The following is a 23,138-nucleotide window of genomic DNA, read 5'->3' as shown; positions in this document are numbered from 1 at the left end:
GCAACCCAAACCCCTCACACATACACATACACTCCTTTCCAGATCAGTCACCTTCGCCCTTGCTTTCTCTTTCTTCCTCGTGTTAGATATACTGTCTGAAGCAGTAATGAACAAACATGAGGATAAGGTTGTACACGTTAAGGACAAGGAAGGAAAAATGAAAAGAGCCCATTTCTCTCATGACATTTGTTGAAGGCATGTTTGTTCATTAAAACCCATTTTGAATTCATTTATTTAAAAACATAAAAATGCAACACTCCAGATTCATTATAAGAGAAACTGTCATCAACAAAGAAGGAAATTTACTAGTCACAGTTCAGCAGGAAACCTTTACTTGATTCATGGATTGGACTGATGAAAGTTAATACCATGATTTAATAAGTGTTGCTAACTATGTACTTGCTCTATTCAGATCTATGTATCTTTGGCAGATTTATGTTTCAACTATGACAGACATTAAGCCAAATATCAAAATAAAATGATCTTGGAACTAAACCTTCTAATTACTGCCTGTTTTTAAGCAAGACATAAAAAATAATGACACATTGACACTGCTCTCACTAAAACGTTATTAACCATGACAGCAAAGGCTTTTGTATGATTAAAAAATAAAATAAAGTCATTTTCAATCATTTTTAAAATCTTGTTCATGTTTCTCCCTCTTTACTATGTCTACATTGTATAATGTAGATGATATTAGTATATGTATATACTTTAAAACACTGGGAACACAAATGTATATGTGTGTATATATATATACACACACATAATATATACACAATATTATATACACAGTATATATTACATATATTACATATTAAAGTATATATATACAAATAATATATATATGCATTATATATATTAAAGTATACATACACACACACACACACACACACATGCATATAAATCCCCCACCTTGGGGTAGGAAATCAAAAGGTTTAGAGACTAATGTACTAGTTCAGAGACTAGGAAACTTTTTCTATAACTCTCCAGACAGTAAATGTTTTAGGTTTTACGGGTTATACAATCTTTGTCTTTGTACTCAATTCTAGTAGCACAAAGGAGCTATAGAAAATGCATAAACAAATGGATGTGGTTGCATTCAACAAAACCTTTTTGGGGACAACTAAAATTCACATAATTTTCATGGGCCCACAAACAGTCTTATTTTTTGCTAATCACTTAAAAATATAAAAGACATTCTTAGTTTGTGAGCCAAACAAGATAAAATCCTTGTGGCAGCAATAGTATCTTTGGCACCTTTATGTCCTCTGCAACTAATGAAGTATCTGGCATTTGGCAGAGAGCTGTCAAATAAACTTTACCATGACATGGAAACTTGCCTTTGCTTTTTCTTCTTTACAATTCCACCCACCTATGCTTCTATATGTCACCCCCTATCATAACATAAGCTCCTTAATGATAAGGATTTTCTCTGAACTCTTCAGAACTTGAAACAGTACCTAGAGCCAGGGATGGAGCTCAGTGGTAGAGCACTTGTGTAGCACACACGTACAATGTGTGGGTTCAATCTCCAGCAACACAAAAAAATAAAAAAATAAAAATAAGCAGCATATAGAAGGCCTTGGACTTTGATGAACTAAACTGTTCCCACTATAAGGACATTTTAATGCCCCCAAAATAAAAACTGATAATTCAAAAGTGATACTCAGTTTCAGTTTGTTTAGATTTTCTCTACTTCCTTCCTGAGGCCCTGCACAGTATTAAGTACCCACCAAAGCAGCCTATTCACAGCTATTCTGGTATTACAGAAATCATTTGTTTACTTGTCTCCCTGACTAAACTCTGAGCTCTCTAAAGGTAAGGGAGATGTTGCATTCATCTTTATAACTCTAGCACTACCTAGCACATTGCACATATCAATAAATGGTTGCTGAAAAACATTTACAGCAATAAATACTAGCAGTACCTTTTAAAACAGAAAAATTACTTTTGAAAATATTTCTATATATAAACCTAGAACAGAGGCAGTGAATTAGTGAAGTTGACCAGTGACAGTGAATTCGCAAACATACTTCCTTGAATTCCTCTTCGTAGAACTCCTATCCTACTATCCTCTCAGCAGTAGACCTTTGATGAGGATCACACTTGGTAAGGAAATTTAAAATTGACTCACATTTAGTTACCTTTTAAACCTGTTTTCTGGGTAAGTTTTGCTCCTTCTAAGTTTCTCATAGAAGTCTGTATAAGAAAATAAAATACACTGTCTAGAATAATAGTGACATTACAGTTTAATAATATGGAGTAAGGATATTAGAAATGTAAATGTAACCAGTGGAAATTATGCTGTCTAGACAATTTCTAAGAATCTTATCATTTTCGACAGCGATTTCCACAGCAGATTATAGACTCTAAGACTTAGTTTACTGAAAATTTATTTTATGGTAGCTTAGCAGTTAATTAAAATTACTTATGCTGAGAGCACTAAAAGGTTCTCATCTAAGCTAACCAACTTCTAAAAGACTGGTGTTGGGTTAAAAAGAAACCTGTAATAACAGTCAAGAGAAAACAAGTATACTTGGGTTAAAGTACAACACCTGGTGTCCAAAGGCAAATATTCTATCTAAACTGAGGAAAGGGAAAATTGAGAGAACAAAAGTTAAAAGCCTTGGGATTATTTATGAGAATTCTAACAGATGGAATAGAGGATAGATAATTTAGCATTTAGTGCATATAATTATACTATCCTTAAATTGTGGCAAAAATGCAAAATACAGTAATATAAATCACCAAATAGAAAAATATGTAGGGCCAGTAACATAACTCAGTGGTAGAGCACTTGCCTAGCATGCATGAAACCCTGCTTTCCATCCCCAGCACTGCCACAAAAAAAGTACAACATGAAATTTGTATGTGTATTCAACTACGAAGCATTATATTTACTAAGTAGATATTAAATAAAATTGCCCAGAAATCACAAATCATTCCTTACCTATACACTTGCATAAGAAAAAACTATTTAATTACCTGGATTAGAAAACAGTCTTTACTGACATATCTATATGAATCCAATGTTGCCAATGTAACCCAGGTACCCCCATTGATAGACAAGACCCTTGTGTTAGGTAATAGAAATCAAATTCAAACTTGAACTCCCAAGAAGTTTCTGTGTGTTTATATTTTTAATCTTAAAATGGAACTCTCCCATCTCCTTCATACCCTCTCCCCAAAAAAAGGACTGCATTGATTCTGTTTGTATAAATATGTTATATTATTAAACATTTAATAGTTCCTAAGCAGTATACTCAGTGTACAAAAAACAGTTCAGTTTTTCTTGGAAGCTCAAAGCTGTGACAACTTAAAATGTTGAATCATTATTACCTGCAGCATTTTATTAATTTCCTTAGATTTAAAGTGAACAGAGGAGATATTTTTTCCTTCTTAATTAAAAGCAATACAAAATGTTTTTGGTTAACATGAGAAAGGTTACAAATATGACCTTCATTTGAATTTGAATTTGGGGTTATAATTTGATGTGTAATACCATTATAGTTCAATCACCTTTAAAAGTTACTAAAAGTAGATCAATAATGTGAAGCAGTGTCATTCTCTTCCTACTATGTTTAACCACTTGTGCAAGATTTTTTTTAATATGTTTTTTTTAGTTGTCAATGGATCTTTTGTTTAATTTTATTTATGTGTATTTGGGGCTGAGTATCAAACCCAGGGCCTCATACATGCCAGGCAAGTGCTCTACCACTGAGCCACAACTGCAGCCCTTGTGGAAGATTTGAAAACATGATTCTGGGCAGAGGAGAGTAGAACTCTAAAAGTACAATTTACTCCATGCAGGTAATTACATCAATCATATAAAACCAATGGTATATTTGAATTCTTGAAAGTTGTTTTTTGGGTTTTTTGTTTTGTCTTTTTGTTTTTTGTTTTGTTTTGTTTTGTTTTTGTCTTGGGAAGAGGGATTTAAGCCAAGGGTGATTTCCAGCCCATTTTTATTTTTTGAGAGAGAGTCTCACTAAGTTGCTTAGGACCTCACTAAATTGCTGAGCCTGCTTTGAACTTGCAATCCTCCTGTCTCAGTTGCCAGAATTATAGGCATATGTCACCGTGCCCTGCTGAAAGTTATTAATATAAGAACCATTTTTTAATTTTCAATTAATTGTTGGTAACCATACTCTAAGCACAAAATTCAGTTTACAAACTAAAGGTGGCACACTGTTTACTAAGGAAACGGTATTCTACAATATAAATAATCATCTAAAAATCTCTGATTTGGGGCTTTAAATCTGTCAGCAATGGCCATTGCTACCATTACTCAGAAAGTCTGTCTATAATTGCTTCATTGAGTATCTATAATATGAAGTGATTTATCAATGCATGGAACAGATGTCAGAGTCAATGGAACATTAGTAATGTACTAAGACACCAGTAAAGTGAAACCAAGCCACTCAGATCTTTTATTTAACTGGGCTCATTTCAGACTTTCCCTTAACTATACAGAATCAAGTCATTTTTTAAATGAGGTATTAGCAATTAAATAAAATAGCTAATATTTTTTCAAAGTTCTATCCTGCAGTTAATTTCAGACTCAGCCCTGTACATGGTAAAAACTATTGTTGGTAGTATAATCTTCAGTCAACAAGAGTTTCAATGATCAGAGTAAGGTAGAGTTATATTTGAATATTGTTTTTCATTAATTTTTTCAGCAAGCAAAATTTCATGAAAACATATTGTTACCCAGAAATTCCAAATAGTAAACTCTATCAGTAATTTTAAGTTAATTTATTTCTTGTTAAGCATCACATACACTATTATTGTGTATAATGTCCTGATATTTGATACAATCATTTAAAATGTTTTACATCTCACAGTATGTTATGCTAAAACACCGATATAGCATTTAGGCCAAAGGTCTAAACATTTATAGTAGTTCTCTAAAGTCTAAAAAGCCAGGAACAGCACAATAAAGGGTAACATCAAGAGACTCAAGAGAAGTAAGCTTGCCATCAAATATGACAAGAACATCTTTTACATTGTTTGTAGAAGTAAGGATACCCACAGGAATGAAATAAAAAGGGGAAATTTCATATCTGAAAATCTACTTCTGTTTAGAAACAGAATTACTTAAGTGCCTTCTACCAATCAACTGTGATAATGACATTTTAACAGTTTTCCATTACTAGATTGTTGGCCTCTTTCTTTTCAATTGATGCTCTGTAAAAAGCGATTACAGATAACTTTCTGTCACCAGTAGGAAATAATCTACCCCAGGCTGGCTTTACCTACCACCCAATGTACCTGTGAGTTGCTTTTTATTTCTACTCAGTATGTGTGCAAGAAAAACATACCAATTTTATAGGTAGCTTAAATAAAACATTATTAAATATAGATGTTATAAAAATGCCAATGGTTTAGATTTGTGTGTACCTAATTTTGCATTCCAACTCAGCTGCTAGGTAATTTACAGAATTAATTTTCTAAGCCTCTCTCTAAGCCTCAATTTCCTTATCTGAAAACAGGGCATAACAATCTTACCTACTTTGTGGCACTGTCATAAAAATCAAGTGAAATAATACATGCAAACTAGTTACATGCCTGTGTCATAAGTAAATAAAAACTATGCTTATTCATAAAATAACTTTTCACTGTAAATCAATTATGTTCAAACTAAAGATCAAATACATCAAACACATCAAATACATAATGTTCAAGTAGACTTCTCTCAAAGAAGAAATGCAATCCTTAAAAACTTCCCTTTAATCTTTTGGTTGTTAACTTTTAATCAAAGCATATTTCTTGATATCCAACTCCTATTATCCTATTATTTAAAATTATATATTCATTAATAAATAATGAATGTTTCCATTTTTGCTGTTATTATCATCATTGTTTTGGCAACTAAAATAGGACAATAGAGAGATCAACTGAGGGCATCTAGGTGATCAGGAAATATTGACAATTGAAGAAATAAAGAAGTTTATTTGAGAAGGGAAGGGGAGGCCACAAATCTTTGTAATATGTATTCATTATAAAATAACATGTATTCAAAAACTACGTATTTGCTTATATATTTATTCACTTATATATAAAAAAAGGTTTTTTAATTGACAAAACTGTATATGACATGTTTTAAAGTCAATGACTAAATCTAGCTCATTAACATATGCATTACCTCATACAGCTATCAATTTTGTGATAAGAATACTTTTCATCTAATTTAGCATTTTTCATGAAAACCATATATTATTAACTATAATAACCATGTTGTATAATAGATCTCTTGAACTCACTCCTATTAAAACTTTGCATCCTTTTTCCAACATCTCCCCAATCCTCCCCAACACCCCAAACTCTGGTAATCACCATTCTACTCTCTACTTCTGTGAGATCAATAGTTTTAGTCCTCCATATAGGAGTGAATCAGAATATTTGCCTTTTCTGTGCCTGGCCTGCCTTACTTCACATAATGGAAACTAAAATACAAAGAGATACCATCTCACATGTTAGAATAGCTACTGTGGAAAAGACAAAAGATAACAAATGTTGTCAAGAACATGGGAAAAAAGGGAACCCCCTTGCCACTGTAATGAAAATGTAAATTAATACAGTTATTATAGAAAAAGTATAGGAGGGTCCTGAAGTTTTTTGTAAATAAAAATATCACATGATCCAGCAGTCCCACTACTGGAAATAAATGTTTTTAGCCAATATACAAGTTTATAGTATTTGAGTATGTGGATGATAATAACATAAATGAGATCCAACAAATTAAAGTATAGCACAATATGACAGTACTTGAAAAATATCTTTTCTTAATATCTTATTCCCAAATTTCCATTAATGAAAAATTCCCATTAGGGAAAAAGTAACACCAAGTTGTACATTTCTTTAAATCACTTTTATAAATCCAACAAGCAAATCTTTTAAAAATATCACACATTTATAGAGGAAAATGATAATTTTCTGATGAAACATTAGAATAAACATTTAAACCACAATACTGAACACAAATTGAAAACGACCAGGGCTCACTGTTGCTTAGGGTTACAATCACATCAAAGACTTAAGTGAAACTTAATCAGAGTGAGCAAGGGAAGAGAATAGAAGAAGATATCAAAGAGGTAATAGGCAGGCAAGACCATACAGTGCTTTATTAAGCTATTCTAAGTACAATGGTCTTCTTATACTAAGTAGAACAGGGAGCCCTGGTAGAGATTTAGGAAGACAAGTGATATGATGTTCATGCTTTAAATGAATAAATTTTTCTGAAGAGAATATATTATAGAGGATCACAGATGGAGGCACAGTGACCTGTTGGAGTTGGGTAATCATAATACTCCCTACCACTGTTCTAGAAGTCCAGATGAGACTTCAACAAATATGGTACCAATAGAAGTGGTAAGAAATGGTTAGATGTTATAAGTTCCTTACTTTGCAAGGAGAGATAATGGAATTTCCTAATGGGTTGAATGTGGAATGTGAGAGAGGGATAAAGGACACCTCACAGTTTTGGGCATAGGTAAACAGATGGAGATACTGTCAACTGTAAAGGGGAAGAATCTTAGAGAAGGTTTAGAGAGGAATATCAGCTGTCTGGTTTTGCTATGGAATTTGGAGAGATCTTTTGAACATCCAAGAGAGATGTTCATACAAAGTTAGACATATGAGTTTGGAGTTAGATATGTGGACTAGGCTGGAGATAAATTTGAGAATATGAGCATACAAATGGATTCAAAAGACATATAACTGGTTGCTATTACCAAAAATTGAAGATAGAAAAGAGACAGAGGGGATAGAAAAGAGATGTCCAAGTTATGATCCCAGAAAAGAGACAGAGTGGATAGAAAAGAGATGTCCAAGTTATGATCCCTGGGCCAATATTTACAGGTTAAAGACATAAAAAGGCATCATAAAGAAAGACTGAAAAGGAGCAGCCTGAGAGGTAGGAAGAAAACCAAATGTGTGTTGAGGAGGAAAAAAAAAATGTGCTTCAAACTGGGGAGATATTGATTGACTGCATCAAATGCTCCTCATGTGTCAATTAAAATGAGGACTAAAAACTGACCATGGAATTTAGCAGCATGAAGATCTTTGGTGACATTATAAAGGCAGTTTCTGTGGAATGGTAGAAGAGAAGCATGGTTGGAGTAAGTTTATAACAGAAAGTGAAAAGTGAGGAATTGAAAACAGTGCACATAAGCAAAACAATCATGAGAAGTTTTGTTTCAGAAGTAGAGTAAATAAATGGAGAGGTAGCTGGCAACCTAACAGAGATAGACGGAAGGTTTATAAGAAAGGACAGTATGTTTGTATGCTGCTGGAATGGTAGAAAGAGAGGAGAAAGTCACTAAAGCAATGTATGAAAAGGGAATGGGATGGACAAGTGGAAGGACAGGGTCATGAAAAGTTCATCTATGATGACAAGAAGCAAGGCAGACTATTAAATACAGATCCTAAAAGTTAGGCAGGTGTGATGGTAGAAGTCTGTGGATGTTATCTTCCTATTCCTTCAGTTTACTAAGTTAAGCAGCAAGGTCATCAGCAAAAATAAAGATGTAAGAATTCAAAGGTTTGAGCAGCAAAGATGGGAAATAGTCACCTGGGAGCATAGTTGGGGGAGTGGAGTAGGGATATATAAAATGACTGCCTAAAAATATAAGGGGCTTTGGAAAAGGAATCTCTTTCAGAATTATTAATAGGTCAATACTGGATTAGAATAGCCAAAACCTGGAAGATGGGAGGAAGACCAGTTAAGAGGGCCATCTTAGTGGCTACAAGAAGCACAAGAAAGATATTGTCTAAACTAGGGCAAGAACAGCTGGAGGACAACTGAGGACCAGATGTCAGAGTTATTACAAAAGCAGAACCATGGGATCTGGAAAGCAATTAAGAGTGACTAAGAAAAATGAATGGAATAGAAAATGGTCCCACAGTGGTGAGCTTAAGACAACTGGAGTATGGCAAGGCCACTGATAAACTCTGAGAACTATTTCAATATTGCAAAAAATAGTAAATAAAGGGATCAGCAGATTAAAGCTGGAAGAATAAATTTTGAGTGATGAATGAAGACTTAAAAAGATAAAAGTGCTAATAAATAGTCTCCATTTTTGTTGTTATCACCATCATTTTGACAATCAAGATAGGACAACAGAGTGGTAAACTAAGGGACATCTAGGTAATCAGGAATGTTGGTAACGAAAGAACAGGGTTTATTAGATAAAGGAAGGAAATGCTACAACTGTTTATAAAAGTTGTATAATAAACTTACATTGATGAGTTAAACAGAATTTTAAAATAATGAACCATGAATCTGGAGCTCCAGTTCTTCTCTGGTCAGGCTAACCAATGTAATATGGTCCAATGACTCATTTATCCCCTGTCCTTCCATAGACTGCTGACTAATCAAAATATTATGTTTATTATCTAATACAAGAAACATTCATGACAACAAACTAGAAATATAAGAACATGTTAAAAAAATGTAAGTCATATAACTGTTGCTATACGAACAAACTTAGATGAATTAATTTCTCTTTCTCTTTACTGTTTGTCTTTTGTTTTGTTTGGTTTGCCTTTTTGTTTTCTGTTTGTTTTTTACCCTCTGCTCTTTCAACTCCATTTCATATACCAACAGGAGACCCTGTGGACTTAGACTTCTTTGCTTTATAGGAAGAAGCACACAAACCAATTAGTCAAAAATTGACCGACATGCTGAAAACTAGTAAATACTAGAAAACAAAGGTAAGTCAAACTGTCCCTGCTTAACTGTCCCTGCTTCTGGGAGCTCTCAGTGGAAGAGATAGGCAAGGATGTTTAGCTCAAAAAAGACACTTTTACAAATAGTTTTGTTGTATCAACAAGTTTCTGGTCTGTGTTATACATGATATAACGCAGTCTACACAAACACATCTACCTAAAATCCAGTGGTATTCTGGACACACACATTTTAAAACTACAACAAAATTAGAGGTCTAACTTACCATCATTTTTTCAAAGAGATCCAGTACTTCCTTTTCTGACAAATTCAAAGATCGTTCATCATATAATGGCTGAGCTGCTGGAAACTCAGTCATTGTGACTTGGGAATCAATAGGATGTTGAATAAGAGGTTTTTCTTTCTTGACCGTAGATTTTCTAAAACTTGTAATTCGGTCACGCTGCAAACAGAAAAAAAATAAAAAGCCCTAAGAAAAAGATTGAGAACCATGAACATGAAGAACTGAAACATCAAAATGTCACTTAGTATAATATATATTATTATTGGTCTCTTGACAAAATGTTATTTAAGCAGCAAGCTCTAGTTAGAGATTGTACTATTTTGAAACCTTGAAGGAGCTCTTCAACTTCAGAAGTCTGAGAATGAAAAGTATTTCTCAAAAGTAAAACTTAGTCCCTTGCATTTCTATTTTGCAAATAAGTAACTGCAAAGAAGTCTCAGAGCCAAGTGTAGCTCCAGGAGGTTGAGGCAGGAGAATCACAAGTTCAAGGCCAGACTCGATAACTTAGCAAGGCTCTCTTAGCAACTTAGCAAGATGCTGCCTCAAGATAAAATTTTTTTAAATGCTGGGGACATGATAGAGTGCCCCTGGGTTCAATCCCCAGTAATCAAAACCCTGTGCTTATTTCAGGAAGAATATGTCTTTAGTGGCAAATTTAGAACTATGAAAAAAAAGAGAAAGAAAATAAGGAGAATTGAGAATACCCAACTCTAAGGAGGAATTAGGGCAATATTTCTCTTCTTCATGGAAAAATGGAGTGGGGGTACAGCTCAGTGGTAGAGCACTTTCCTAGAGCATGCTGGACGTAGGTTCGAACCCCAGCACCATAAAAAATAAGTACAAAAATTGTGACAAGTATGTATGATGAATCTGTCAATGTAGCAGTCAAACAGAGTGGTTAAGAGCATAACTGAAACCAGACTACCTGGGTCTGAATTCAGATGGTCATTCACTGTCTGAGTAACCCTGTAAAAGCTTCTTGGTATCTCTATGACTGTTTCCTCTTGAAAATAGGGATAATGATATGACCTACACTATAGTGTTATTATGAGATTTAAATAATATGCTAAGTGTGCATAGCTGCTATTTATTATTGTTTTTATTACTATTATTATTATTTTCCTCCAACTTTTTTTCCCTAAAACGTGGGACCAATGAAAAAGCAAGACAAAATTAAAACATCACTTTTTCCATTTACTGGAAATATAACATAAGCAAGAAGTATCTTTTTCCTATAAATACAATTATGAAGAACTCACTATTTTATGGATATTGACTTTGAACCATTGATTCCATGTACAATCTCTAATAATTAGCTTGCTCTTTCACATAAAGTGAGTTAATTACTTCAATCGCATGTAAACAGGCCATTATATTTTAGACTGCAAAACATAAGACATCAAAAATTAGTAATGTACATAAAACTGAATGCAACTCAGTTTTATTCAGGTTTTGGTTAGGAAGCACATGCATATCATGAGCTCACGTTAAACAAGCAGACGCGTTAGATATAAGAACAGTGCATGTTCTCTGCCATGTTGAAAAGGGTTCTTTAAAAATTGCCTCAATGATATAAAAGCATCACAAACATTATTAACCCAGCTCATGTAAAAGCATGTTGATCCCATTAAAAGAACATGTCTTTCATTTTATTGTTTCAAAGAATACCTTTTTAACTAAAAGGTGTATTTTGAAAGAAGTATGAGCAGTTTTAAGCAGCTTATTGAGGATTACAAAAATGATTTGAGTACATGGATGCTTACAAAGAGACTATATAAAGTACAATATTTTAGAGTTGGGAAGAACCAAGAAAATTCATCTAGACCAATTCCCTCATTTCACAGAAAAAGTGACACACCTAAATTCATAAGCCCCTGATTCCTATCCCAATCTTCATCGTAAATTATAATTTACTTCTTTGCATTATTCTGAACTCTATTCTCAATTGTCTTTTAACTCTTTGAGGGAAATTAAGTTGGTTTAGATATATCGTCTGTCTTCACACAACTCAAGAAAAAAAAATATTAAGTAATCCCAAATAAGCTGAGTATATATCTAACACTCAAATTTCACTAAAAGATATGGTGGACATGAAAGCATTTAAATATGCAATTGACCATAAGTTAACATATCTGACTTCTATTCATTCATATCATTAATATTTACTTTTGCAGTACTAGCTTTTTTACTCAGTAGCACCATTACTAACATATAAATTCGAACTTTCACTATGTCCTTCATTTTTATCTTGAAAACTTGGCTTTTGATTTCCGCTATATCCTGGTAGAAAATCAAGTCAAGCCACATACTTTCATCTCCATAGAGTACAAAAACTATTTACATAATTTGTAGGTAGGTAATTTCATACAGAAAAAAAAAATGACATTGCTTACAATACCATTTTTTTAAGTTTAGCTATAAAAGGGCACATTTAAATTTTGAGCCCATAACTTCTAATAAGTTTTACTATGATAGAGCTCTGCTTAGAAATAGTCAAGGTTTTTAAATTTAACAGTACACATCTAAAATATTGAACTTAATTTCTTTTCTATTTCAAATTAATTTCCTCCTATATTAATGCATAATATATTCATGATTGATTTAGCTATAGGAAAAGGAAACATCTGTGTTTTTCAAAATCTAGACATACAAATTTTTTTTTAATTTGGTTATGGTATATATCAGGTTGACAGCAAAATTTTGTTGGAATCTCACAAAATTCTATATTAATGTTCAAATATGGAAGTCACTTTATTAACAATTATTCCATTCTACTATACTCTGTAAACACCCACTTTATATCTTACATATATCAATGTTTTAATGTCCACACATATTAATTTTTAAAAAGTAACATGCATAAATAATATAACGTGCTAAGACCACCTTACCACATCATCTGCCAAAGTTTTTATTTGAATGTTCTATTAAATCCAAAAGAAAACAAACAAAAAGAAATACCAGTCAGATATGAGAAATTCACATATCAAACAACACAATAATAGGTGAATGGTTCTCATTTTTTATATTATCAATTATAAATAGACAAAAAGAAGTAGAAAGTTTAATATATAAGCAACACATCGTTTACAAAGAAAAAAATAGCAGCTTAGAGATTAAAAATGAAGGTTTGATTGAGAGAAATGATGATCTATTTGTCTTTAAATATGGTTCCCAAGATTCCAGAGCCAAATCTAGATCAGATATCACTATCAATGTCCAAATATGAGAAAAAATACAGCAAAATAATAAGCCACACAAGTTTTTTCAAAGCTTTTCAATGAATAATCAGGTTTTAAACATATCTAAATTTAAAAAAGACATGTACAATAGGGTAAATGTCACATTTAATAATAGTATGAAATAGTTTGATCTCAGAATTCAGTGTTCAGTGTTACATCTGGTGGACATTTAAAGAATACCTTTATAAATATTCTGAATAAAATTGTGATCCTGTTAGTATATGCCAATTTCTCAAATTCTCCCAAGACCTTTTCTTTTTTTTTTTTTTTTTTTCCATACTAGAGATTGAACCCCGGGTGCTTTTACCATTAGTTACATCCCCAGCTATTTTTGAGCAGGGTCTTGCTAAATTGCTATGGCTTCCATAAATTGCTAAGGTTGGTATTGAACATGTGATTCCCCTGCCTCAGTATCCTGAGCCACTGGGATTACAGGTATGCACCACCATGCTCAACTGTAGTGCACTTATTTTATAATAAAAACAGTCATGTTGCTTAATGATGGAGATATGGTCTGAGAAATGCATGTTGGTTTCATTGTGCAAACAGTGTACCTACACAAATTAACATGGCTGTGACATCGCTAGGTGATAAAATCTTATGGGACTGGTCAATATGATTATCCATTTTAACTAAAATTTTATTATGCTGGACATGACTGTACATTGAAGCATAAATTAAGAGATGTAATTGGAAAGAACCAGATTTTTTAAAAATTGTCTACAGTTCGGGGGCAGTGGTGCATGCCTGTAATCCTAGTGGATTTTGAAGTTGAGGCAGGCAGATGGCAGGTTTGAAGCCAGCCTCAGCAACCTAGCAAAGCTATAAGTAACCTAGTGGGGCCCTGTCTCAAAATTAAATATAAAAAGGGCTTGGGATGTGGCTCAGTGGATAAGCGTACTTGGCTTCAATCCCCAGTACCAAAAAAAAAAAAAAAAAAAAAAAAAAATCATCTATTAGAACTGAATTTAACCCTTCTGCCCTATTTCTACATTTCTTACAAAAGAAGCTGAATAATTTTTATTAATTTGATCATGCATGTTCACATCCCTTTTTACTAAGAAAAACACAGTCTTATCAACAGTAATAAGGATCCAGTTTGAGTTTTAAGTGAGAATTGTTTGGCCTCAGGATCTCAGGAAATTATCTTCAAATACTACCAAACCTGTGGCTTTATAAAGTTCCACTTTTCCTGGATCAGTGGGGGTAAATATACTATTACATGTATAGCTGTTTTTCTACTTTTGATCCTTTGGTTTCCTCAGGGAATCTAAACTTCTAACCCATATATTATGTTTTCATCACAAACCCCAATCTACTGCCATGGAGAAGAAAAGGGGGGATTATTTATATGAGAATTAAAGCCATTTTAAGAAAGATGAGTGTACCTAGGACTCTGTTAGCTATTTTCTCTTTAGTTTTTCTAATGGGTTACAGAAAACTTTTATGCACAATTAGAAGCTTCATGATTTCCTATAACACAAAATCAGAAAGAAGTGACAAAGTATCAGAAGTGCTTGAAGTAACCCTGCTACCATCTGAATGGGTACCTGTCCACCTGGGATTTTGAGACAAATTATACAGTTCTACGAGTAGACTCTTCTTTTGTTTTTTTCCCATCCTTTGGGGTTGTAAACTCAAAACTGTAAACACATCTGTATCTCCAAAGCAAGAATGTAAATTAAAGGGAAATATGATTTGCTTTAGTCAAATTCCCTAAGGTGCACAAGTGTCAGAAATGCTTCAAATCTGTGTCTCAATTGAATACATGTTGACAGTTAATCATGGGAGACAAAGACAAGAAAAAAATTGCTATCAATTTTCCCACCTGATCCTATGGGAAGCAACTGAGTCTTCATCTCTGTCCCTCACTACTCTTTTCTGGAATTAACATACTTTGGGGTCCACATTAAGCCACAAAGTACTGACTATTAGAGTTGGAGAAAATTTGACATAATCTGGTCCAACCTCTCATTTTAAAAATAAGAGGGTAATGCTTATGTTAATGGTACACCTGCATTCCATTTGTTCACATATAAGACTTTTCATGTCACCTTGGTCTCTTCCCTCTCCTTCATTCCCAACAACCAATCAGCTAGCTGTCCAGTCCCACTATCATCTTTCAACAGTTCATAAATATCTGATTCCAGTCACCATCAATTCTTTCCTAGAGTCCTGTAATAACCTCCTATCTCCCCGTTTCCACTTTTGCTTTCCTATAGTTAATTTTGAACACTGCAAACCAAGTGATGCTGTGGAAACCAAAGTCAGATCATGTCACTCCTTGGTTTGAAACTCTGCAATGTCTATTTTCACTCCTAGTACAAATCCAAGATGTTAAAATGGCCTATCAGGCCCTGTAGATCTGCACACTGCCCAGATCCCTCTGACATAATCTCTGATTAGTATACCTTCATCCATCCAGCTCCAGCCACACTAGGCACCTCGCTATTCCCCCACAGGCACTGGCTCTTCCTTCTACCTGGAACGCTCTTTTCCATTATCCCTGTGATTTATTCCTTCAACCCCTGCAAGACCTTGCTCAGTGAGGCTATTCTGCCCATCCCATCTGAAATTGGAAACATGGGACCCCCTCCACACATTCCTGGCACTCCTGAACTGCTTTATCATGCTCTTTTTCTTTTTTCCAATAGGACTTAACATGTCAAACAATTTATAGTTTCCTTTATTATTAATTTTAGTCTTTCTCTCACTAAAAATATGAACTCCACAAGGTCAGGGACTTTTCATCTGTTTGGTTTTGGGATATGTCCTTAATGCCTAGAGCAGTGCTTGGTACACTGAAGTGCAATAAAGATTATGAATGACTATCATACTCCCATTCATAAATATTCAATGACTCTCCATGACCTATAAAGAGTAATCTCCCAAATAAGGCATTTGGCCCTAGGCTACATTCTTCTTCCTTCATAACCTCTGTGCTATATAAAACAAAAACTGAAATCCTTTTCCCAGTGCTCCATAGTGTCCTGTTTGTACCTCCACTGTTCCCTCCGACCTCAAACACTCAGATTGTTAGATAGGTTTCCATTTCTAGAGCCCCTGAATTTAAAATGTGGTTCTTAATAAACCAAATGTGGAACCCTGTTCAAAAAAAAAAATACTGGAAGAGGATTGTGCTTTCTTTTATTCTTACAGAACTTTTTTCCTAACATATTTTCAAGAGTGATAGAGTACCCAAAGGCACATAGGAAATTATACTCATGTAAAAAATTATCCCAATTACCTGTGATAGAGAACCATAAAGAAAAACACTCTGCTTTTGATTTTTTGACTTATAAATTTCATTCAACTACAGAATATATACACATCTGCGCACATTCACTCTAATACAGATATTTTCTCATATACTTCCCTCATGCTTTCATAAATATATTTTATAAATATAATAACATTATTTAGAACTTTTCTTTGTAACACTGGGAAAAAAAGAGATAAACATGGTCTATTAAGGAGGAAAATCTTTAAGCACATATGAAGAGACTGAGTTTCAGAAGTGGTGATTTTGGGCCACTGTGCATTAAAAATACGTTGAAATCATTGTATAAGTTCCAAAGAAATTATCTACGATAGAAAAGATTTGTGCCACACAATTTGCTTTAAATCTTATTCAAAAAAGAAAAGTACAAAAGTACTCCATCATAGCAACAAAAACACCACCAAAAAGAAAGAAGTTCAGAGAATTGTAAAAAGCTGCTTTTTGACAAGATTAAATCAGTCATTTTTATGTGAACTGACCTTTAAGACACATTTGAAAATGGTTGTATTAAAATACATCATCAGAGTTGGGGTGTAGCTTAGTAGTAGAATGCTTACCTAACATGCATGAGGCCCTGGGTTCAATCCTCACTGTCACAAAAAATTAATAAATAAAATATAATGCATTTTTATTTACAATAAGAGTCTTCAGGGATAAGCTCTCGAATTTTACCTGAATTTATATAGGTGTATGTGTCTCTTCCTCACACAACATGGAAGTAAACATCATGGATTTTTACTCCTATATACAAACTATAGAGCTACTATGGAGTTAAAAAAAATTACAATCCAAAAGACAAAAATGACCCCAAAAATCTTTATTACAATCACATTCTTGAATTAAAAGCACTGATTAAAGTCATTTTAGTAAGTTTTTATTATGCAAATCTAATGATAATGGTCATTACAACAAGGGCAGATTGCACCAATAAGTATAGTGACCATATATTTTCATTAAAATCAACTCTGGAAAAGCAATCAGATTGTGCATTAGTCAAACAATCTGAGTTTATTAAACTTCACTTATGATCAGCTATATTAAATATAACTTAGTACAGTATTATGTGAGTATTGTATAATTATAAAAGTATCGCTCTAGAGCCTCTACCCCTTAAGAATAAGAGAAATGGCTGACTTACTTATAAACTCTAATGCTGTAGTTCTTATTGCAATGCAAGAGATCATTATTCCAAGAAAATTAAGTTTTAATTTTCTCAATCAGGCAGAAATTAACAAAAACAGCAAGATGTAAAGATTCATCTCTCCTACGACTAATGTTACATGGTAATACAATGTTTTATAAACATTGTGCAATTACTCCAGTGCCACAGAAATTGGACAACTAAATTGCACATAATTCAAAAGTCTCATCACCAACTCAAAACTTAGTCATGCTATTTGACAATTTTCTTCTCTTTTAAAGAAAATCAATAAGTTGGCCATTACAACAAAGATGAAGGGTCAATTATTTACCCAGCTTTGAGTTTCATGCTCTCCAAGAAGAAGGGGGCAACAGGACACAGGAAAAAAAAAAAAAACACTTTTAACTCAATTGAACAAATATTTGAGCATCTTCGATGTACCTGCTCAATGCTGGGTGCTGGGAGTACAATGGTAAACAAGGTAATCATGTTTTTCTCCTTTATGGAGGTTACAGTTTAGTTGAAGATCAGAGAAAAGAAAGAACAATAACAATAAAAAGATTCTGAGAGCTCTGATAAAGGCTCCAAACATATCCCAAGAGAGAAAGATCTTGAGGAAGGTGATCACCATCAACCATTGATCCAAGGTTTGATTTCTCTAGACGTAATATTCCTGCCCAACACCTATACACGTCAGGGACAGTCACAGAAGGAAGTACTTACTATTCAAAGGCCTACCTCCAATTTTTCAGATCCTGTACTATGAACCTTAAGAACCATTAAGAGCAATCAAGACAATCCAGGCCATTCAACCAACCTGGTAACCAAGCTGAACATTCTGTGCAGGCATGCAAATACTGTATTATAAAGAGATTTTACATTAGCTGAGTACGGCTCAGTTGTATTTATTTCACCAAGAAAGCTATCTATCACCTGATTTTTGGAAGTGAGCTCAATGTAGAGGTTTGCTTCTAAGATGACAGGAGGAAAACAAATTTTAGCTTTCACAATCATTGAAATATTACTGCCTGTATTTAAAATTACTCCAAAATATTCTTTTATCTCCTTTATGACAATAAGGGTCATTTTCAGATACCCATATATCATCTCAGGCACTGCTGTCCTCTATCACCATTAGCAATTATGAATAGATGTCAGATCAATCAGCAGTGTGCTAGGCACTAGGGATTTAAAGAGATATGGCCCTGCCCTTGAAGCATTTTGCCTAGTAGGTGAGAAGATGAAATCACAGACATTAAGCTCCAATCCAATTCTCCACCTTCCTTTGTTATTGTTAACATTTCAAACTGTTCATTTCATCATTTTAGTAGAGCAATACTTCTTCATTTTTGCAACTGTAAGCACACCATCTTAGAAGCACTATCAAAAGCCTCAAATATTAACTCAACAGAGTTCTTTGCTATTAAAATCAAAATTCTTTTCACCACTTTTAAGACACACACACCAAAAAAAGTCCTTTGGTAATTTTTCTTCCCAAGATGCTCTTGCATTTCATAAAGAACAAAATATTTATGTAAAAGGTATTAAATATGACATCATAGTATGGGGCTTCAGTTTTCTTCATGAAGCAAAAAACTGTTATCTCACTAGATTAGTTTTGTTAATCTGTCATAACAACATATGCTCAATCTTAAATGAACTGCCTTGCCTTATATAAACTTCAATCTTGAACTGCCAGAAGGGGTGACTACGATAAGAAAATCCAGCAGTCTCTTCTGTTTAACAAGCATGATCAACTTCAGGACTATGGGTAAATGGTTCAGGAAATGTATGCTTGCCATTTAGTTCTTTTTAAAAGTTCATACTAATGAATTGGAGGAAACTGCCGAGTACCTGAATTAAATACAAACAATTACAGGAATAATCCAGATTTTTAAGAGTAGTAACTTCTTCTCCAGGTATAGAAACAGTGTTTGTATGCTTTGTACTAAGCCATTGCAAATGGGGAAAAATATTTGAACATTAAATTCTTCTTTCACTCTTAGTCTGTGAATAAAAAAAACAACAGGAATGAAAAGAAAGCTAGTTCTACACAAATACACATTTTTCCAAACCCAGCACAGTACCCAGTATATAACAAGACACACTTAAACAAATGGGGCTCAATATTTAATAAACAAATTTCTACCTTCTCTGTTTAACAAAAAGACAAATGAATCAACTAAACATTAATCAAATACCAGGTAGCACTTTATGGCATGTGAAGTGTAAGGCATGATTCTTCCCTTAAGGTTTTTACAACCTAATCAGGGAGTGAAAACTAATGACATAAAAACAAATAATGAAATGAATGCTTAATTATGAGGTTCTAAGATATGTCACTTCTCTTTCTCCCTTGGCACTATCACATTGTCCTGTTTTCTCATCTCATAGCATTAATCACTATATGAAATATCCTTGTACACTATTCACTTGTTTATGTTCTAGATTGTAGAAAACAAGTTCCCTCACAACAGAGGCCTTAACTATCTTATTCACATTCTGCTCTCTGGCACTTAGAACAATAGCTGGCACATAATACCTATTCAAATACTTGGTGAATAAATTCACATAAGTACAATAAGAATTCAGAGAAGAAAGAGATAAATCTAGCTTCATTGAGAAACTATGTAAGAACTGTACCTTAACTGTTGGGCAGAAATAGCTGGAAAGAAGGAAAGAGAAGATGTCACACAAAAAGAATGACATTAATATTTTGCTTCAGGAAGAAGAGGGGGGTTTAAATTTTGAATATATACTGGGGGGGGGTCAGATTATAGACAGTCTTGAAACCCAGGAGGAGCAGTCCAGACTAAATTTGACAACTACTGAGGGTCCTTACAACTTACGGATTCACAGAGGAATATGAAGAAAGTGTCATTTTAGAAAGCTAACTTTGTGTGGCACAGGACCACAATCTTTCCCTGAAACTCTTGAAGCCAGATGTCTTAGAATTCAGAATGTTTCATAGTTGAGAAAGGACTATGGTATGTGCACCATATATTACAAAACACACCCAATAAGATCTAGGGTAACACACCACTCAAATGCATTCAAGTTAAGCAGTGAAATATTAATGTTCCACTAAAAAGGATAAATAAAGACTATAAATAGCCTCAAGTAGGTTAGGATTGGTGGCCAAATTATAAAAGTCTATTTTCAGAGTTTTCAGAAGTTAGAATTCCAGAAAAGGGTTGTGGATCTCAAATGTTCAGGACTGATTACAGAATGAATCAAAGGTCTAAAAGAAGTCTCCCAGAGATCAGCAAATTTGTTCTAAACAACAGCTACCATTTACTGAGTATTTATTGTGTGGTAGGCATTATGCTAAGAGCTTTACATGTATTGCCTCATTTAAATCCGCACAATAATGCTATGTATAGGAATGTGCTACCCTGGGATGGGGAAGGGGGACTACTAGGGAGGAATACTGGCTGAATTATATGATTATATCATTTGTATACACAAATATGTAATAACAAATCTCACCATTACGTAAAATTATGATGCACAAAAGAAAAATGGGTAAAAAGAGGAATGTACTGTCCTGTGTTGTGCCTCAGGAAATCAAGGTTAACAGTCATTAAGTCATCTGCTTGAAGTCACAAAGATAATGAATTATACAGCTGAAATTAGCATTTAGGTCTGACTAGACCAGAACTCTAAAACCTCTATCTACATTCTGAAATCCATGTGCAAGAGTCTTTATCAGGACAATGCTGGCTAGAACTCAGGCTCTTTTTCAATCTTGGCCATACCATGTGCTCTTTGCTCTAAGAATGACTCACTCACATCTCCCCCCAACCCCTTTCTTCTTCATCTGGTCATCTGCTATTCATCTTTTCTACTTTTAGTAACTTTTACATTTGTGCTATTATAGACTCCTATGCAACACATTCCAATTACCAAATTATAATTCCCTATCAATATGGGCCTTTCCTGCTACACTGTAAACTGAGTGTAGTAAGGACTAGATCTCTCTTAGTCCCCAGTGTCCTCAGGGTTCTGTATAGTAAGAACTCAAATCTGTGATGCTTAACGGAATTAGGACTGTGGGGGGAGGAGAAGGGAGACAGAGAGAGCAAAAAAGAGAGAGATCCAGTTATGAGATGATAAGAGCTCAGACTGATGGTAGTAATAGGAACACAGAAGACAGTTAGTATATGTAATTTTGTTTAAATTACACTTGTTATTGAAGCAATGTACCCAGACATATGATTGTTGTTTGTATTAAATAGAGTAATTTAAATATCTGTTGTTGTGATTACTATCTTTACAACACACAAATAACCTCTAAATGGCTATGATTATCACTCTGGAGATACTTCACCTCACAATGACTTGCCATGTATGTACTTCAAGTAGCTTTTATAAATAACCACATCATTTAGTTTCTGATGTCGCTGCAAAATTAATCTGACAAAACAAAATGATTCACTCCTTGAAAAATTCAAGAGTATAAATCACCTAAAACTGAAAATTATACCTGAGTTGTGAATAAGGTATTATTATAGCATACTTTTTGTGGGGAAAAAAAATACATAAAAGTCAGCCAACAATTTAAGTTAATTTCAATATCAGTACTTTTAACTGGTATTCCTGAATTTGAAAACAATCCTCAATTCAGGAATGAGTCATGTCTAAAAGTTCATTTGTATAGCAGTTGTTCAACTCTTGGAAAACATGTTTCCAAAGGTTTAACTCTGAAAAAAGGTTTCTAAACTAAAAGTAGACAGCTTTCTATCCATGGAAAACAAAAACAGCCTATTTGGACTCATATAGAAAGAACTTTTAAAATAATTAATTATTATAAAAAATTTAAAACTTAAAAAATTAAGCAAAATACAAATATATAAAAATAGGCAAAAATGGTTGTCTTCAGAAAACTTACAAAGGGTTTAAGGGAGAATTTACTGTTAACAAAACATTATTAAATTTTGTGAAATTCATTTTTCCCAATCTGGGAAAAATCCTGAGTAGTGACAGCTCTACCAAAAGCTTCTGTTACACACTGTTCCTTAAATATTTTTTTTTAAACTTGGTTTTAATTTGGTTAAGGGATTCTTTCCCAAGGTAGGGACAGAAACTCTGTCAATATAATAAACAGAGAACATTTACAGAAAAAAAAAATGTCATGGCCTGCACAGTGGTGCACGCCTATAATCCCAGCAGCTTGGGAGGTGAAACAGGAGGATCGCAAATTCAAAGCCAGCCTCAGCAACTTAGTGAGACCCTGTTTCAAAATAAAAAATGAAAACAGCTGAGGATGTGGCTCAGTGGTTAAGCACCCCTGGGTTCAATCCCCAGTACCAAAAAAATATATATATATCATTTATGCCACTGTGTTTTACAACTGTTATCTTCATGAATTAACAGGTAGTTCTAATTTTCTGACTTTTTTATGATTTTAGGCAAAACAACAATTCTATTAGTGTTTATTTGGATATACCTCAAATTTCTTCTACTTTAATTCTGTTTTTTTTTTATACAATGAACCCTTT

General features: G+C 33.7%; 1 protein-coding gene across 6 annotated transcripts in view; it reads right to left on the bottom strand.

The window, feature by feature from the left end:
- Positions 1-23,138, bottom strand: part of Diaph2 (diaphanous related formin 2) — an 831,244-nt gene that overhangs the window by 772,090 nt on the left and 36,016 nt on the right. For 4 of the 6 annotated variants that reach the window (XM_047535653.1, XM_047535654.1, XM_047535656.1 and 1 more), the window contains 2 exons: positions 12,866-12,898; positions 9,957-10,133 (listed from right to left, as the gene is read on the bottom strand). In XM_047535653.1, coding sequence (XP_047391609.1) covers positions 9,957-10,133; positions 12,866-12,898 — 210 coding nt within the window. The remainder of the gene's footprint in view (positions 1-9,956; positions 10,134-12,865; positions 12,899-23,138) is intronic. The other 2 variants (XM_047535655.1, XM_047535658.1) reach the window with 1 other exon arrangement.

This window comes from Sciurus carolinensis, chromosome X, assembly GCF_902686445.1.
Source record: "Sciurus carolinensis chromosome X, mSciCar1.2, whole genome shotgun sequence".
Classification (NCBI taxonomy): Eukaryota; Metazoa; Chordata; class Mammalia; order Rodentia; family Sciuridae; genus Sciurus; species Sciurus carolinensis.
The sequence above is the reverse complement of the archived record's forward strand: the minus strand, read 5'-3'. Positions and strand labels throughout refer to the sequence as shown.